At 36.7% G+C, this 20726-nt stretch overlaps 1 protein-coding gene across 5 annotated transcripts in view; it reads left to right on the forward strand.

The window, feature by feature from the left end:
* The window catches only part of SLC37A1 (solute carrier family 37 member 1), a 183831-nt gene that overhangs the window by 123692 nt on the left and 39413 nt on the right, over positions 1 to 20726 (forward strand). For all 5 annotated transcript variants that reach the window (XM_056826006.1, XM_007493189.3, XM_007493188.3 and 2 more), the window contains 4 exons: positions 8975 to 9058; positions 15468 to 15599; positions 19642 to 19732; positions 20256 to 20318. In XM_056826006.1, coding sequence (XP_056681984.1) covers positions 8975 to 9058; positions 15468 to 15599; positions 19642 to 19732; positions 20256 to 20318 — 370 coding nt within the window. The remainder of the gene's footprint in view (positions 1 to 8974; positions 9059 to 15467; positions 15600 to 19641; positions 19733 to 20255; positions 20319 to 20726) is intronic.

A 20726-nucleotide genomic window follows, 5' to 3' on the forward strand; every position in this document is an offset into this window, starting at 1 on the left:
TTCTGTCCCCTGAGGCCACCTAGCTGCCCTTAATAAATTAGAAGGAAAGAGCTAAAGGAAAATTGGAAAGTATGCGGTACCAGTATTTTGAAGTAATTTTGCCCTCTCTAGAATTTGAGTGATAAAAGACCTTGCACAGCATCTAAACCAACCACTCCTTACAGACCGAATCTCCTGTGCATTATCCCTTACAGATGTTTACTCATTGTCTACTGGAGATCTCTTCGAAGGTAGTCCATTCTACTTTTGTCAACTTTAACACTTAAGAAATTTCTATTTCAATTCAATTCCCAACTTTTTCTCTGCCACTTTTACCTGTTGATTCTAATTTTGACCCTTCATGCCCAACAAAACAAGTATATTCCCTCTTCTATATGGAGACATTTCAACTCTTTGAAGATAGCAAGTCAAGTTTTTTCTTCTGTGATCTAAATATTTCCAGTTCCTTCCAACCACCTCTGACATGTTATCTTCTTATCCTTGTCTCACTTCTCTGGCTCTGGTAGCTTTTCAGTGGTCTCACTAAAATATAACACCCAGAACTGGACACAAATTCTAGATATGGTTTGACTAAGATCGTACACTATGAGCAAAAGGTTATTTACTTTAGTGGATACATTTAGGTAAATCTAGAAAAGGTCACCACCAGAAAGCAAGTAATTAATAATGAGATCCTTTGCTTTGACAACCCATGGACAAAGAATTCTAGAAAATAGCCCTCTATCCTTCTTCCTTTTTAAGAATTAAATTTCCTTAATTAATTAATTTAGAATATTTTTCCATGGTTACATGATTCATGTTCTTCCCCTCCCCTCCCACTACCCTCTCTTGGCCAATGAGCAATTTTGTGTCATTGATCAAGACCTAGTTCCATATTATTAATATTTGCACTAGGATGATCATTTAGAGTCTACAGCCCCAATCATATCCCCTCAACCCATGTGATCAAGCAGTTGTTTTTCTTCTGTATTTCTACTCCCACAGTTTTTCCTCTGCATGTGGATAGCATTCTTTATCATAGATCCCTCAGAATTGTCCTGGATTGCTGCATTGCTGCTAGTAGAGAAGTCTGTTACATTCAATTGTACCACAGTGTATCAGTCTCTGTACAATGTTCTCCTGGTTCTGCTCCTTTCGCTCTGCATCACTTCCTGGAGGTTGTTCCAGTCTCCATGGAATTCCTCCACTTTATTATTCCTTTTAGCACAATAGTATTCCATCACCAACATAATATACCACAATTTGCTCAGCCATTCCCCAATTGAAGGGCATCCCCTCATTTTCCAGTTTGTTGCCACCACAAAGAGTGCAACTATGAATATTCTTGTACAGGTCTTTTTCCTTATTTTCTCTTTGGGGTACAAACCCAGCAGTGCTATGGCTGGATCAAAGGGCAGACAGTCTTTTATTGCCCTTTGGGCATAGTTCCAAATTGCCCTCCAGAATGGTTGGATCATTTCACAACTCCACCAGCAATGCATTAGTGTCCCCACTTTGCCACATCCCCTCCAGCATTCATTACTTTCCTTTGCTGTCATGTTAGCCAATCTGCTAGGTATAAGGTGATACCTCAGAGTTTATTCTTCTTCTTCTTATACTATGAAGGTGACAGAATTCTGGAGAAGGGGACAAAAGGTACTAATAAGCCCACTATTTTTTTCCTTTATAAAATTAGCTTAGTTCCTACTATTTAAATGTGATATCCTCATTCACCATGACTAGGTGGGATTTATACTAGGAATGCAAGGCTGCTTAATATTAGGAAAGCTATCAGCATAATTGACCATATCAATAACCCCAACTGATGGAAATCACATGATTATCTCAATAGATACAGAAAAAACCCTTAACAAAATACAACACCCATTCTTATTAGAAACACTAGAAAGCATAGGAATAGAAGGGCCTTTCCTTAAAATTTTAAATAGTATCAACCTAAAACTATCAGCAAGTATCATCTACAATAGGAATAAGTTAGAAACTTTCCCAAAAAGTCAGGAGTGAAGCAAGGAGGGCCATTATCACCACTATTTAATATTGTACTAGAAATGCTAGCTATAGCAACAAGAAAAGTAAATGTGAGATCCTAGACTAGTTAGAGAAGAGAAAGGGGAAACCAAGGTTAAATCCTGCTTTTGACATATACAAGCTGTATGTTAGCCTAGTCACTTAACCTCTTTCAGCCTCAGTTTTCTTATTCACAAAATGGGGATAATAACAATGTCTGCCTCACAGAGATATCGCAAAGTTCAAATAACATACCATGTAAAGGAATTTTCAAACTTTAGAGCACCGTATAAATGTGAGCTATTCTGCTTTCAAAGGAAGTGACATATCAATTTTATCATTCTCACTATAATATGAACTAGAAGATAGAAAGAAGCTGAAGCCAAATGGATGGGTGACATTCAGTTTTCTCCTTGGAGAGGCAAAGAAAGGAGTTTGTGGTATTTATTTCTACTATGCATCCAGAAGCAACTCAATAAAAAATTCAAGAACATTTGATCACAAGACATTTGGTGTCACAGGGGATAGAGCACCAGACCAGGAATCAGGTGGACCTAGGTTCAAAGCTGGCCTCAGATATTTCCTAGCTATGTGACTCTGAACAAGTCCCTTAACCCCATTTTTTTTTAGCCCTTGTCCTTCTGTCTTGGAGTTGTTTCTAAAACAGAAAATAAAGGTTTAAAATATATATATTTGTTCAACTCCTATGGCAATACTCTCAATAAGATTTTTAATTTTTTTTTAAACACTTACCTTCCATCTTGGAATCAATACTATGTATTGGTTCCAAGGCAGAAGAGTGGTAAGGGCTAGGCAATGGGGTTCAAGTGACTTACCCAAGGTGACACAACTGGGAGGTGTCTGAGATCAGATTTGAACCTAGGACTTCCCATCTCTAGGACTGACTCTCCATCCACTGAGCTACCCAGCTGCCCCCTATAATAAGATTTTGCAAAAAGCTTGTCACAAAAATAATTGTATCTTATTTCCCAACGATCGTTATAAAGCATTAATGGAGAAATTCTCCAAAGAGCTCCATAAAGCCCTCCAAATTAAATTGTAGTACCATCTGGACTACTTACCCAATTGGCACTTTTGTTCTCTATCCACTATGTCCTATCTAACAGTACCTTTAATTCATATATTTGCAATGAGGATATTTTTCTATCTACTTGTGATCTTTCCCGTAACCTCATTATTTTAGTAGGAATTGTTGCCCTTTTGCACCTGTAGCCCCAACACTTAGCACAGTGCCTAGCACATCATTGGCACGTTTAATAAATACTTCTTGATTGGCTGGTTATGCCACACACTGCCTCTCCGAATACTGCAAGCATTATTAATAAGTGAATAACGTGTTTAAGAAGTGAATAAGCCCAGGCTCAGAAATGTTAAAGAAGGTATGTAAGCTGCTGAGATGGGAACTGAAACCAGGGCTCTTCTGGCTCGAAATCCCACATTCTTTCCTCTACTACGTGGGGCCTCTCTTTAACTGGTATATCTAGTCATGGGCAGTGTTAGGTGATGGTTACAGTTTGGGCCTCCGCTCTGGCAAGACCTGGGTTTGAGTCTCATCTCTGACACCCTTTGAATGTGTGACCCAGCACAGTTCACTCCAGCCCTCACTGTAAGGCTCCGATACACGTAAAGTGAGTTTCCTCACTCACAAATTACCCGAACAAGTGAAAACCTTTATATCCTTTTGGTCTCTGGGGAGGAGACGAGAAATAGGTTCACAGCTTAACTCGGTTCCTTTGTAGCAATTGTCCCACCACATTCTGAGTCTCCTAATCTTGCATTGCTGGGCTCTGACTTCTAAACGTTTCCTTGTTTGGCTGGCATAAATATTGACTTTAGTTAGCATCATTTCCTCCAAAGCTTAATTACTACAAAACATTTACCAATGATAAAGAGGCTAAAAGAGTCTAGAAACTTTGTGAGTGAACAATCGATCCCCTTGTTAAGTAGGTGGCCTGACAGCCAAAGTCAATAATAGCTTCGAATGCAAAAACATTTGCAATATCATGAAGACAAGTGGCAAATCTGCCATATCAAATGGAGAACAGGTCCCCAGAAAAAGTTTGTCATGAAATTTAGACGAGGCACTTCACTCCAAGAATTCATAGGTTAAGGTGGGAAAGCAGAACACATTGTTCATCATCAGTGATGGTGGAACAATCCCATTTGGATACCAACACCCAAGAAAATAATAGTAATACCCATCCTGTGGTTGAGAAGAAAAGATAAAGCAGATCAAGTAACACTGAAGAAATGTGGGCTGGGTGTTACACAGATCTGAAAGTACTGACGGATGGAATTGATTTCAAGATTTTTGTCTGAGGAGAAGATATCAAAAGAAAAGAAGGATAGCTGAAAGGAAGGATCAGAAATTATTTATTCCTCAAGAAATGCAATGAAAAGGACATCAATAACTGCCTAAAAGCTATCAACAATTTAAATGGGCTTCTTTTCTCTTCTCATTCAAAGTTTTGAGAGTGAGCTATACAGAAATATAACTGAAAAAATAAAAAAGGAAGAGTAGGTTTTGCAAATGAGTTTCTAGAGCAGATCACATTTTTATAGTCACACACAAATGACAAAAATGTAAAGAACATACAATCCTGCTTTATTTATTGTTTGACAGATAAGTGGTTGACTTGGGACAAAATGTGCCTGAAAGGTATTCTTCCAAAAAGGACCCTCTCAGGCATTGGTTAAGATCATACAAGATACCTTGTACAACCAGAGGTAACTATATTGTAACCCTCGGATTAAAATCAAGGAAGACATAAACAGGGAGTTAGATGCTAGAGGCGATGCTACTGTCATGGAAGATGTCTTGAATGGCTCTAAATATAAGAGGAATTCTCCTTAGATGGTAAGGTCCTCCAAATGCTTCTTTTCATGGAATATATTACATCAGGTGCATCAAATCTCTGGATAAAAGAGGACAGTACGGTGAGATTCTTGATTACATACAGGAAAATTGAAATGGATAAAGATTCTCTACTTTTCTGACATCATATAGTTAGTCAGTCACATAGATTGTCCTTGGAGTTTCAATTCCTCAGTAAAGATGTATGAGAGAGGCACTAAAGACAGACCACAAGACTCCTAATTGAGAAGGAAGAATGGAGTAGACTTGATTGTATTTGCCCAAGCTTGTGATCTGTGCTACTAGGAAGACTGAGGCTAGTAGACTGCTTGCTTTCAGGAATTCTGAGCTATATTAGCTGACAGATATTCACACTGAGTCCAGCTTGAATAAAATGAGGCCCCTGGAGTAGAGGGCCACTAAACTAGGCTGCCTAAGCAAGACCAAACTGCTACAGGTCAGAGCTTCCAGGTCACTTAGGAGTGAAGTCAGGGCCATAAATAGGTTGTTGCACCTACAAGTTGGCTGAGATGGGGAGGCCCAGTCTAGAGAAAAAGAGAGGGAGAGGGAGAGGGAGGGAGGCACAGAGGGAAGGAGGGAGGGAGAAAAGGAAGAAGGGAAATTTCAGGAAGCTTTCAACAGTTATATTATTCCCAAGAATATACCAAAGTGGCATCTTTCAATTCCATCAAAACAACTTTTATAAAGTGTCTCCTACATGCACGGCACTATGTGAGGCACTGGAGAGATGCAAAAAAACCCAGACCATACCAGCAAGGATTTCATTCTACTGGAGGGATTCATGGACCCAAATGCATATATATAACACAAGGCAAAATGAGGAAGGAACTAATTAACTTGCTTGGACAAGTGACTTGAATTGAACCCTAAAGAAAGACAAGGATTCCATGAGGTAGAGATGGCTTCCAATGGTTTATCCAAAAGCACAGAAAGGTAGAATATAAAATAGTGAGCCTTAATATTGGCTAATAATTCAATTTGACAAGAATATGGATTACCTGAAGGGCAGTAGTATGAGATAGTGTAGAAGCAGCTTGTAGGACACTTCAAATGATAGGCAGGTGTTAGATTTAAAATAGTTTTGAGCTTTAAATAGTTGTAGATAAGAGAGTGGGAGCCATAAACTGTGGTAATTAAAATGTTTGGGGGCAAGGGAAATATATAACAATTATGACCGCTGAAATGTTTTCTACTGTGTCTTGGTTTTATATAAATATAAGATGGTTGCCAGGGAATATATTCCCAATTTATGAATATGCCCAAGCCAACTGGGTTTTATAGAGAAATTTAATTTATAATACACTGATTAATCAATAGAAAAAGAGAGAAAGGAAGAAAGGAATAAGAATGAAGGGCCTCAAGCCAGTAAGGCCTAGACCTCAGTCCTAAGAGATAAATCAGTCAGTTGGTTTTATCACTCACCCAAGATCTCTCTAGGTAAGGCTTCTCATGCCAACCTCCGGCTCCCCCTTCAAGAGAGCCTCCTTTCAAGAAATGTTTCCAGAGAATTCTCCTCCTGACTCCTTCTGAGTTCTCCTTCCACAGCCTCCTTCAAGACCTCTCCAGGAGCTCTCCCTCCAGGACCTCTCTCCTCTCAGACCTCCTTCAGAGCAAAAAACTTCCCCCCTCCTCAGACCCCGCTATCTTTAAGCCAACAATCCAAGTTCCCTCCCCTCAGTTCTCATATCTACCAATCACTGTCGATGTCTCCCCTGTGCCAATGGTGGCTCTAGCTTAACCCAGGACCGCCCAGAGGTCTGTCTCCTTTGCACATGTCTGTTGAAGGTCATATTCTCAAATAATTAAATCTTGATCTTGGCTGAAGCCCTTCCTAAATCCTGTTACTCTGAGTAGGGTGGAGATTATAAGTTCTAAGACCTGGTTCTGTCATTCCAAGTATCTCTATTGTATCAATTCTAAAATCAATCATGACTCAAAGAACTTCCTGTTCTATGCTTAAGCATAGGTCAACGCCCTTTCCATTGTTTAGCAAAAGGTTTCTGTCCTAAAGTAGTCTTTAAGTAGGGAGGAGAAGGATCCTCCCATGCCAAGGAGTTTCATATTCCAATAGAGTTCTTACTATCAGTAGGAAATTTTTTCAAGTATGAAATTTCCCAATGGGGAAATTTCCAACATTCATAAGTCTAAGAAATTTTAAGGTTTACAATCCCCCCTGATGATCATGGGAGACCAGTCTCCCCACTGATCAAACAACATAATCAATTTTGTAATTCTGAATTCAATTCTAACTATAGATATACACAATATTCAATTTTTTTAAAAGAGAATTAGAATAGTGAGAGAGAAAATAGAAAAGAAAGCAAAACCAATGTTTTGCTAGGCGCATTGACAGAAAGCCAAATTACCGGCAGTCCCTTTTGGCATAAATGTGTACAATTACAATAAATGTTCAATCAAAAGTTCAGTCCAATCAATCATATCCAAAGTTCATTCTTGATCTTCTTGATGAAGTGTAGGTTTTCAGCATCTTTCTGCAACAGTTCATTCTCTGGATATAAAAGTTTCAAGCTTCTTTCTTGAAGATCTTTTCTCAAACAGAATCAAAATATTTGATTTTTTATAACAGTAAAATCTTAAACAAAATTCAAAATTCTTGGATTTTTATAAAAATACAATCTCAAACAAAAAAATTCAAAAATTCTTAGATTTTAAATTAAAATACACAGGAAACCACTGAAGACAATGGAATGCCACTGGAGACTTTCAGGCAGGGAAATGGCATGATCAGAACTATGACTTTAGAAGATAATTTTTGAAGCTTTGTGAAAGACAGATTGGAGAGTGAAGACATGGAAAACGGGGATTTTTATAGTTTCATAGCCTTAATGTAACTCTTCTCCTAGTTAAGTTGCATGGTTGGTTGTAAATCTTGGAACATGGCACTCTTCAAGAATAAAAATAGTAGTAAACCCAAAAGGTAAAGTGTGAGACACAAAGTACTTACCTGGGAAGTAAGAGGGAGCATATTTTTAATGTTGATATAAAAAGTATCACTTGAAAAGTGTATATTTGGCTGAGGACACAAACATAGGCTGATAAAGCCAGGCTGGCATGGACTGAAATGGAAGAGAAAGGCATAAGGAGGGACATACTTGGCTCCGATACTGTGAATCTCTCATTCCCTAGATTTCAACACTTGCTGTTACCCCACCAACATGGACAGGGAAGTGACCAAGAAAAGAAACTTTTAGACCCTAGATTTTAATGTTGGTGCCATAAGTTTGGAGCTATAGATCCCTTTCCTAGTGTGTCAGGAGATCAAGGGACAGTTTGAAAAAGATTTATAATTAGATTGAAAACTCTTTATTGTCCTTGCCTTCTCTTTTTATGAAATGCCCTTTGTTCTAGTTTCCTATAACTATCTCAGGCTGGCAAAGTATCATGGGATGGGTGTGGGAAAAGGTGATTAGAGGTGTGACTGGACATTAACCAGAATATCAAATATGGAAAACAGCAAAATGTTCTGGGAACTAAGCAGGAACTTACGGAGGATTTAACTCATTGGATTCAATAAGATGTTGACCCATGTTAGATATGTTCATTTGATTGTTTTATTGCTAATAGTAAATTTACAAAAAAGACATTTTTTAAAGAAAATATATATTTTGGAAAGGAAGAATATAGCAAGAGGTAGAGGATATAAATGAAGAGGTTATACTATTGCCTATAAAATATATAAATAGACCTAGAAGAAGACCTTTGGCAGATGGGACAATTGCACTATGAAGTATCTATGGACAACATTAACGAGAGCAAGAAGCTTAGGAAGGTGTGGGTGAGTGGTGATTTACAGCAATGTGAGGAACACCTATATCAATTTGGTGACTCATCTACTGAAATTGTAGGGGTGTAACTGACTCTTACTACTCTCACCATGTGCCCAATACACGTCGATGAGTGGTCTTATGTACACACACACACCTTTTGGTGTTTAATCATCTCCATTATAGCTCTTGTAAAAAGAGTGAGTTCAACTTTTATTCTCTTTGTTGGTTCAAGAATTGTTTGACTTTAACATGTGGAATGAAGTGTTATGTTTGTTTTTTCCAGAGCTCCAAAAGCTATGAGAATGGAACAAACAGATTCAGAGTGCAAAAACAAATTCTGTACACCAAGGATAATAGCAAAAATCTGGTAAGTCATAAACGAGGAGCATTTCCATAGAATCACATAATATTTTCTCATTTCCCTGAAACAAGTTTGCCCCAAATCCATCACTGGAAAAAAAAATTTGGTAGAATGAAGTCCTTAATCCAACACATTATTGCATGCCTACTATGCATGTGTCTACCACTATGCACTCCGTTGGGGTTCTGGGGGAAAATGCAAAGTTGAGGAAAGAATATTCCTATTCTCCAAAAGTTTATAAGACATTATGTTGGAAGAGAGGGAGGAATAAGATGAGTGCTTTGCTGCATGGTAAAGAATATGATAAGTTCCATGATAGACATTGGCGTTCATGAGAACAGATCCCAGCATTTGAACCAGTTTTAGAAAGAAATGTATGAAGCCATTTGGTAGAGGAGAGCTGGCTGGAAAGATCCCCCCTTTCCAGGCTCTGGAAGGTTTACCTTTGAAAAGATTAAGATAAGGGTGTCTGCACACAAGCACGGTTGCCATGAGTCAACTGAAAAAATCCAATACAATTTGGACAAGACCAAAACACAAGGGATGTAAGACACCAGCTTGAGGGGACCCCAAGCCAGACCTGTGGTGGGACAACCCAAACAAGAATGTTTTGGGTGGATCCAGGACCTGGGGAACTCCGAATCCTTTGTAGCCATTTCCTGCCATCAGTTTCTGAGGTCAGGCCACATGGGTGTGGACTACCTTTAATCACATTGGGTTGGATTTAACAATATAATAATTTTTCCACAATAAAATAAACTGTTTTCCCACAGTATGCAAAAGTACTACATAGAGTAGAAAAAGAAAAGGGTTTAAATAGAGAAAGAAAAAAGTTTATGGTTGGAAAGATTTTAGGATTTCTTTAATATATTAGATTAAAAACTTATCGAAAACAGTGGTGTTAAACTCATTTAAAAATCATATAGGTGGGGGCTTCAAGGTGGCTCAGTGGATTGAGAGCCAGGCCCAGAGATGGGAAGTCCTGGGTTCAAATGTGGCCTCAGACACTTCCTAGCTGTGTGACCCTGGGCAAGTCACTTAACCCCCATTGCCTAGCTCTCACCACTGTTCTGCTTTGGAACCAATACATAGTATTGATTCTGAGAGGGAAGGTGAGGGTCTAAAAAAATAAATACCATATAAGAGGAATCCTGCAGGCTGCATGGTGACGTGGTTTTTATTATCGGTGCTTATTGTCTTTTTATTTATCTTGTTATATGTTTCCCAATTACAATCTGGTCCAGGCGGCACTGAGAGGTATTGTAGGACACATGCTTGACAACTGTCTAAAGTACATCTGCTTTATTGCAGATGTTTTCATCTGCTTTGTTAGTAGTTTTTAATTCTGCTTACTCTGCTCTCTTTTCTTTTTGTGTTCCCATTTAAGTGGGAAGCTAGAAAAGGATTGATATACTTTAACAAGCCTGCATTTATGCATACAAATGTTCCATCTGTTCAGGAAATTTAAGTGTAAAGGCTACTGCACATTTTCAATTGAGACTTTAAGAGAGTGGAGATGGGGATTTGTATCTGAAAGGAGATCCTAATTACCAAATATTTAAACATTTCTATTAGTTGGTCAGATCTCAAGGGAAAATACTACAGATGAGAGTTTCCCATTTACTGATACTGCTTTTAGACATTTTTAAAAATGTATAATTTTAATTAGATTATATTCAATTTTATTATTATTTATTATATAGAATTACATATAATTATAAAATTAATTATATCTGTTAGTTATAATTAATTAATTAGTTAATTCATTAATTCTAAATGTATAATTTTAAAAGTCTCTAAATCCAGATTTGAACCTAGAACCTCCCCTCTCCAGGCTTGGTTTTCTATCCTCTGCGCACCTGGCTGTTCCTTGCTATATGTATTTGATGCTAAGGCTAGACACGTCTCTCTAATATGCTTAAATACTGCCACACGAGCTGTTTAAAGCAGTCCCAGACTTCGACGCAGAATGCTGTCCACCTCTAGAGAAACCACTGTTGGAGTCAGAACCCAGATCAAAGCCTCCCATTTTCCACTTGTTTATTTGGGTTTGGGTTTGGCAGTTCTGCTTTTATAAGCTGACTCACCTACGAGAGTGAACAATGTGGGACGATGTTCTGCATGATGAAACCTGTAGAATGCGCGCAGGGAAAAGAAAAAGGAGGGAGATGAGGTTGATCACGTAACTTGGGAAAACTTGTGTGGAAAACCAATATTACGTGTCATTGGTAAAAAATATATATGAATAGAAATAATATGTGATACATATAAAATAATGAATAGAAAATATAAATGAATCAACTAGCCCCAGCTCGATTATAATTAGATTAATAACATTTACCCGTGACTCTCCTCAATATCACTATATTGGGGGCCTTTGTCTACATTTGTGGGCGACTCTTGGCCTGGGTAGTTTATTGGGTTTTTTTATTCTATCCTGAAAAACAAAAATAGGCATTTTTTAAGATTTGAAATGAACACTAACTGCAGTTTATACTCCTTTTACTAGTACGTAAATCAGAAATGACACCCTACGTGCATAGACTCTTTTGAAACCGTATCCTGACTCCTGTAAGGACTGCTACTGTTGCTCTCTTTCCTGTGGATTTTAGGACAAAAGCGAACTCGAGTTCCCTTGGTGATGCCCATCTTCTCTAAATGCCCTATTTTACCAGAGCATCTCCCCCCCTCCCCCATTCCCTCCCCTTTATGTTACGTGCTCCTTCTGTTGGGATGCATCCACAAAGCATAGATTTGCCCTCAGATTCTTGCATTTCAGACTCTGGAAGGTGCCAGACTGCCTGCAAGTGCAGGCTGGGCAATAGAGTGACACTGACATTCCCACTTAGCTAAATTCAGAGAGTCTTATTACCCCCAGGCTGGTTACCAGAGAAGGAATGGTTCCTTTGGCCATAGCAAATCACAGAGACTTCTATACCGTGAGACCCCTTTTCCTGTGCATTCTTGGGACTTTCATGTGGATGTCAGGGATGGCGTCTGAAGAGGTGGGGAGGGACGACTCCATACACACACACTGACAAAGTCAATCTTTGGAAATAGGAAAGAAGATTTTTGTCTGTTCAATGTACTTGTTACTGTCTTGGGCATCTCCGCTTTCCCAGACATTAATTAGGATGTATCACTTTTCTCCTACTTTACCTTTTCTCTCCATTTCCCAGCATTGCTCTTTCCTTGTAGACTGGAAAATTAGCTTTACTTTGAAAGGCCATTCATTGTTTTTTATGCATGTTGGCATGCAAGCATTCCTTACATAGGCACCCTTTTAGCCAACAGATATTTATTGCCTAATTGTTTTATTATTTTATTATTATTTATTGAGTGAGTTGTACCTATAATACACTAATATAAATTCCAACAGTCATGAGTTAAAGTAAATATGTGATGGATTTCCTAAAGTACACAAATATCACATGATTTGCAAGGTTTGGAAATAGAAGGTACCAAAAAGGATTTAAATTATTATTTGTAGTAAAAATCTAAGTCAAGATACTAAAGGTTTTTGAAGTCTTCTTATTAAACTAATATGCTAATGCTAATATTACATGTATATTTGAACTAACACTTAATAAGTAAGGTGTTCTAGCCCAAAATCTGATGAAGATTCAGCTAGCTGAATTTTATTATTGTTCAAGCATTGAATCAGGTCCAAGTCTTCATGACCCCATCAACCATAGCACTCTAGGTCCTTCCATCCTCCAGTATCTCGTAAAGTCTGTCCTAGTTCATGTTCATTGTTTCCAAGACCCTACTTATCTATCCCCTGCCATCACCTTCTCATTTTGCCTTCATTCTTTTTCAACATCAGGGTCTTTTCCATTCATTCCTGTCTTCTTATTACATGGCCAAAGTATTTAAACTAGGGCTTCAATATTTGACCTTCCAATGAAGTCTGATTATTTCTTTAAGTATTGACTATTTTGATCTCCTTGCTATGCAAAGGATTCTCAAAAATCTTCTCTAGGATCACAATTCCAATGTGTCAGTTCTGCTAGGATAGAGCTAGGGCACAATCCCTCTAAAAAAAAAATTCCGATCTCCACTGCTGGAAGTAATCTTTGAAATCCTCGAATATTTCACAATATTTTCTATCTCTTACACACTTACCAAATATTATGTTTATGTCTCTATCGTATTTCTTATTCATCCTTTTGACCTAGCACAGTAATTTGCACAGAGAAGGAGCTCAATAAATGTATAATGAGCTAAACACATACAAGTTCTGTTTTAAAGGACTGGTATATTTGTACCAAATAGTTCATAAAGATAATTATTAAAGATAATCATAGGCAGACTGGCACTACTCATGTAGTGGAAAGAGAGTGTTGCACTGGCTGTGTGACACTAATACAAATCACAACCTCTTGGTAGTCTAGAAAACTTTCCGAAGCAGTAAGATATGTAATGGCTACTGGTATGCAGAGGTAACAAGAGTTCTCTACAACTTTATAGGAATTTTTTAAAATGATGAAATCACAGATCCAATTAAAAAAAAAGAAAAGAAAATGAAACCACTAAGCAAAATTGGGGTCTTTTATGAGATTGCTGCCTAAGTTCCCACTGGGTGCTAGGCATGGGGATATGAATACCGAGAATGAAATGATTCCTATTCTCAAGGAACTTACATTCTAAACAGAGATATAATAAGAACTTACATATGGATAGAATATAAACAAAGTAAATATAAGGTAGTTCAACTCAAAGTAAAGAGGCAGAGAATCATCTGTTAGAGAAATCAGGAAAACTTTAATGTAGAAGGTCTATAAATTGAAGGAAGTGGGGTGGAAATGAGGAGGAAGTATATTTCTGTCATTGGAGGCAGTCAGTGCAAAGTTGCAAATTCTGTAGAGAGACGGACACATCAGTTGGACCAGGAGTATAAAATAGGGAGCAGTATGCAATGAAGCTAGAGAGATAGATTGAGGTCATGTTGTGAAGGACTTTAAAATCTAAATGGAGGAGCTTATATTTGAATCTAGAAGGAATAGGAAGCATCTAAAATGGATTGAGCTAAACAGAGAAATTAGTATTTGATTAGAGAGGCAACAGAGAGCCCCTGGAATTTATAAGGAGAGTAATAATGGTCAGATCTGTGCTTAAGAGTATTTACTATGGCAGGCACATGGAAAAAGATCTGAGACTTGGAGAACAATTAGGGAAGTATTAAAAATAATCTGAAGACCTGAATAAAAGTGAGAAGTACAGGATGATCTCTGAGAGCCAAAAAAAAAAAAGAAAAATAATAATAATGATGATGATGATGATGTTATTGACAGAAATAGGAATATCTGGAAGAGTTATAATTTTGGAGGCATTTCCAAGAAAAGCCTTCAAGCCTACTTTGATGTGACTGGTATACCTTGTACCCAGCCCCCTATTATTGCAAAGACTCCTAATCAAGATTCATAGTTGTACAAAAGAATTCTCCCTGACTACCCAGAGAACAACAACTAAGAATGAAGGAAGGAAGTTTTCCAGAATTTGAGGTTTGTTTCAGGAACACATATTTGGATTGATTCTACAGGCAGAAAACTAATTTAGACTGTAATGGAAAAAGATGATTGGATTGCATTTGGGAAACCAACTAATGATAACAAGCCTCTCTTTGAAACAAAGATCTCAAGTTTTCCCAGGAATATTATATTACTACAAAACGCAAACTACCATAGTTTGTGGAAAAATTCAAAGTCACTCAAAGGGCAATAGAGAGATTCATGGTAGAAGAGAATTGGATGCAGCATTTCAATAAGAAGCATTGCAAAAGATATTAATACTTTGCAAAAGATATTAATAAATATATGACTAGAAAAGGAAGTGGGTTAGAAACATAGTGGGAGAGAAATTCAACTAATATACATCCTGCTTGCTCCATTACCACCCACAGAAAGCCAAACAGGAAGATGGCAGGCATATTGGGTAGAACTTTAATAGAAGGTTTATTGGAAGACGTGGACTCTAAAGAATATTTACATTGATGAAATTACAAATCGATAGCATTGTAGAAGTATTTTGATGTCACTGATCATAGCATTGTAAAGTATTATGCTACAGAAAGGGCTACTACCAGTGGTTTGCTTGGTCTTTCAAAAAACCATTCATCAGTGTTGATACACTTTCCACCAACCCAGTTTATAATTCTTGCCAACTGGTGGTGCTGAGCACCTTACCACTCAGGCAGGCAGCATTTAGCTTTTATTACAATTTATTGCTAGCCCCAAATTCAACCTCCCAATTATTAAAACTTTCTAACCTTTAAATTCTATGTGAATAGTCTCTAAGAAAGTAAGATCCCTTTTATACTGTAATGAGAGATTTGAGGGGAAATTTAGTAATACAATCAGTATAAATCAGTTGTAAAATAGAATATCTTTCTTTTTTAAATTGGATTTGTAAATAGGATCCAGAGATTCAGAGTTTGTTATCAGATGGCGAAAATGGTACAATTCAGCCAAAATTTGTCACAGTACTGCACGGTGATGGAGGAAATGGAATGGCGGCAATCAGTTTCCTAGGTGCCTTGAGAATACCTGTGAGTATTTTTTTACAAAAGGTCAATATCTATTTTGTGTCTTAGATATGGTATCATTTCATTATACATATTAATGAATAGTTTTACTCAATTGTCCTACTAAAAAGTTTGTTTTATGAATTTTATAGAGCAAAGAAAATAAATTTAAAATATTATGATATGATACATACCTACATGCATGCAAATAAATATAGATAAGCATTTAATGTTATTAATGTGTTAAAGGGAATATAGAAATATTGCTTAATTTAAATGACAATTCAAAGAATTTGAAGGAATAGTTAAAATTAAGTTCTCAGCAACTTTATATTTGTCAGGCTTATTTTTCCTTGCCATCTTAGACTAATAATGAAAGAAGTATGAAGCTGTAAGGTCCTAAATAAAATCAAGAAATGCCTGGGGATGGAGACTCTAAATGAACATCCTAGTGCAAACATCAACAACATGGAAATAGGTTCTGATCAAGGACACATGTAAAACCCAGTGGAATTGTGCGTCGGCTGCGGGAAGGATGGGTGGAGGGGAGGGCGGGAAATAATATGATTATTGTAACCGAGGAATAATATTCTAAATTGACTAAATAAAATTTTCAAAACAAACAAATAAATAAATAAATTCAAGAAGGAAGAAAAGAAGATTTTAAGGCAAGAAACCATAGTAGAAGTGTTTTAAGAAATGTAGAAATCTAATAAATACTCACAGATTCTTTGGCACATTAGAGTCTTCCTCTTTAGCAAACAAAAGAAAATTCAAATGGAAGCATGATGAAGAGTAGGGTGGAATGATGAGGCAAAACAAGTTTCTTATTTATATCTTAGTAACTTTCTGCCTTGTGTATATTGAGGAGCTCCAAGAATGGGATGGAAAGGAATTGGGAGGAGGGAAGTTTCTAAGATGCTAGAGAATGAGTTTCTGGTAGCTTAAATTCTTTGTTAGAATTATTTGACTAGTTCAACAGAATCTTCATGGGCCAATAAAAATAAATTTAAATACTACAAACTATAAGATGTAGAAAGGGGCAAAGGCAAAGATGGTACATGGAGGCCTAGCATGCTTTTTCAAAATCAGCTGTTAGATGGCAAAGGTCTTTGCTTTGTGCTACTCAGTTTATATATTTAGAAAGATTCTACCCTTCCCCTTGGCATAAATTTAACACATTCAAAATGTGGGAAACACAAACATAGATTGGGAAGACATTTAAAAGATTCAATTTAAGAGCTGAAAATTCTGTTCCTGCCAAATTGGAACTAGAGGCCCCCCTCTTCCCCTCCCCCCCCGTTACTATTTTCCTATAAATATTAAGTATTAGGTACTTAGTATATAGAGAGAACCAAAGCACTATTCCAAGCGTTTATATTTGGCTGGACCTGTTCTGGCATGTACAAAAAAAAATACAAGATAGTGAATGATTGAGACAAAGAGAAATAAATCCAAGCAGCATGCAATAAGAATAGTTAAATATAGAAGGGTCAGAAAAAGATCACATTTGAGCGAAGCCTTAAAGAAAAATAAGGTGGTAATGAAGACACGCATTTCAGATGTTAAGAAGTGAGTCCATTCTAGTGATTCTTTTTTGCCTAGAACTTAGACCATGCAAAGGAAAATAAGGTGAAATAAGTAAATTAAATAACAAAGTTCTTATAAATAACTCAGAAATTTTGTTCCTATGTATATTTTCTCCAACGTTGAAATTTATCTTTCAAAACCTAGACAACTGTCTATAGGACTTTCATTTACTTACATCCAGGCAATCTGATATATGTAGCTCCAGTTACCCTATGTAGAGATCTCTAAGGGTCAGAATTTAGGTCTTATTAGGGAGAAGGGAAGGTTGTTTATGGGTATGATGTTTTGGGTCATAATTCATTCAGGACATTTTTGTTAGGAATATATTCTGCACAGAACACTGTTAGGTATCGGGAGAGATGCAAAATCTAGAAGAGCCCCACACACTGCCTTCTTGACGCTAACAGTTTAGCAGAAGAATAAGACAAAAATACTAACTAGAACATACAGCATTATAAGTGGACTTGAAACGTGCAAAATGAAGTTTGATGGCAGGTTTGAAGGAGAAGGTAGGAGGTAATTGGGAGTGCATGTAGAGAGGCAGCAGCATGGAGGTTAGGCTTGAATTGAGTAGGAGGTAATATATTACAGAGAAAAAGGAATAGTCTAAGCAAAGAATCATGGCTTATTGGAATGAGGAGTGTATGAAGAAAAGTAATGCAATATAGGATTAAGCCTTTGATTTCACTGCTATCTAGAATTCTCAGATGAGAAAAGACCCTCCACCAAAATATGAGTCAGAACCTTCTCTGCAACTTATAGCCATAGAGAGCCGCCGGTAGCAGAAAGTGACTCGCCTGGTCATCAGGCCACTCTGTATTAGAGGCAGCACTTAAATCCTGATCTTCCTGGCTCCTAACTCAGCTCTTGCCACAACCTTTAATTCCTTCTCTATAATGAAATGAAGCTTCGTAGCGCCAGATTACAGAAGATTACAGATTACAGATTACTATGAAAAGACATTTGAACTTTACTTGGCATGCAACTGAGACCACCAAATATTTTGAGCATAAGTAGCACACCTGTGCGTTTGAAAAATGACTCTTAGAGGCAGCTAGGACAGTGGATAAAGCGCCAGGACTGAAGTGGAGAGACCGCGAGTTCAGATCCAGCTTCAGACACTTCCTAGCTGTGTGACCCTGTTACTTAACTGTTTGAGTAACTATCCATGGGACTTTGTTTTGTTGTTACTTAATACTTATACAAGTTACTTAATACTTAATCAAGTTACTTAATCAAATTACTTAATATATACAAGTTACTTAAACTCGATTGTCTTTCCCTTGACACTTTTTTGCCTTAGAACCAATACATAGTATTGATTCTACGATGCAAGGTAAGGGTTGGAAAAAAAAATTAATCTAGGAGCAACTTGGAAAATCAATTGAAGTCGAGAAAGAGTAGAGAATGAGAGATCTATAATGAAGTTATTAAAATAATCCAAGTAATAAAGTTCTAAGCAAAAATAAAGAAGATAAGCTGAATATGAAAGATGTTATGGAGATGTAATTAACAAGACTTGAGAACTAATTCAACCCGAGAAATGAAAAGTCTAAAATAATCCACCACCACTACCCCCCCCCCCAAAATTGGATGAGGGATGAAATAATGAAATCATAAGGGAGATAGTTGAATGGGCAGAAAATTGAAGTAGAGATGTCTTGGGTTTTAGAAATTTGGATCCAAAGTTCAGAAAAGAGGTCATAAAGAGAGATTAAAAACTTGATAGTTATCTGAATAGAAATGAGAATTGAAACTGTGAGAGTGAGCAAGATGACAAGGAGCAATTACAGAAGTATGGAGAGAACCAGCAAAATCTCCTAAGTCAAAGCAGAAAAATTAGAGGTTAAGGAGGATAAGAACTTGAAGTAGAAAAATATTATTTGATATGATGGTTGAATGATCTCTGAGAAAACACTTTCAATTAGTAGTCAGAGAAGAAACCAAATTTCATGGAGTAGAAGACATGTAGGCATAAGATATAGGAAAAAAATTTATTTGGCAGTGAAGGGGATAGTGATAAGGAATTTGCAAGATAAGGTAGAAGGGTCAGGGAATATTTTAATTGTTTAAATAATTCAAGGTTAAATGGGAATATCCATGGAACACATAATAAATAGACTTGATTCTCAATAAATAAAGGCTTTAGGAATTTTATTGATAGCCAGTTTTTAATAGAGTAAATATTACTTGAGATGAAAATCAGGCCATTTATAGTCATCTATAATGATATTGAAACTGGGCCCTAAAAAAATGAAACTAGCTCCAGACCAGTATATATTAGACTTTGCTTGATCTAGTTCTTTGGATAGATTATGCTATCTTTTGTTTATATTTATAGATCAAGTGCTCCCAAAACTAAATCTCAGAAAAAATAACTATAGGAAAGAAATTAAATGTTTCTTAATATATTTACATAAACCTGCTGGAAATGCAGGATTTAAAAAAAAAAACATTCATTTTCTTTGTTTTTCAGGGAGTCATAGAGTTTTCTCTTTGTTTGCTATTTGCCAAGCTGGTCAGCTATACGTTTCTTTTCTGGCTGCCACTCTATATCACAAATGTAGGTAAGTATTCATTTTGTTGGAAGTATAAGTATTTTTCTTTCTTAAGTTATATATTATTTTGATGCAGCACCCATTTGCAACAGGATGCTTCTGACTCCAGGTCTCAAAATAGAGGGCATTACTAGAACCTCTTACTATGAATCTGTAATAGTAAATATTTAATAATGCTGGCACTATGAGCCTAGTCCTTGGAAATAAGATAATAACTATACTACTCCCTTGGTGAGTATTAATTGCGTTGATTCACTATGATTCTATACCTCAATGGACAATATAAATTTTTTTAATTGTTGTAACTTAGATTGATAGTTTTAATCAAGATGTAGTCTAGATTAATTCAATATATCAAGATTAACAAGATAGTCTCAATTTCAATATGATGCTTTTAAACCAAAAAAATTACATAGCTCTAACCATTGTATATGTGTGCTTTTGAAAGACTTTTTGTTATGATTTTACCTCCTGATTTGGGGGTGGGGGGAGTCATTATAGTAATCAAATATTCTATTTATCACTTACTTAGACCATTTTGATGCCAAAAAAGCTGGGGATCTCTCCACTTTGTTTGATGTTGGAGGAATCATTGGTAAGTTTGATGTTCGTTCCCACATTTGAACAGATGGTTAGCAGACAATTTATGGTCTCTCTTTGTGTATTGGTTTTAATATAGAGGGATGAATATTTTTTAAATCCTGTGTGATTGACCTTGTGTTTTAATCTGATAGTATCAGAAAGTACTCTTATAGTCTTGGGGATAATTATTCTGTAAGCTTTCTTAGAACTAAGAAATGAAGATGAGGATAAGATTTCCTGTGCTTCAAAAGGTTTTCATCCCAACTTCCAGTGGGACAAATATTTTACTAGCCATGTTCAGAACAGTACAGTCTGTTCTGAAGATTTATATACATGAGAGGAACTTGATTCAGAATTAAAAGTAGTTTCCCACATAGTTCTAAACCAATTCGGAATGCCCTACCACCTCAGAACATAAGAC

This window comes from Monodelphis domestica, chromosome 4 (assembly GCF_027887165.1).
Source record: "Monodelphis domestica isolate mMonDom1 chromosome 4, mMonDom1.pri, whole genome shotgun sequence".
NCBI classification, from domain to species: Eukaryota; Metazoa; Chordata; class Mammalia; order Didelphimorphia; family Didelphidae; genus Monodelphis; species Monodelphis domestica.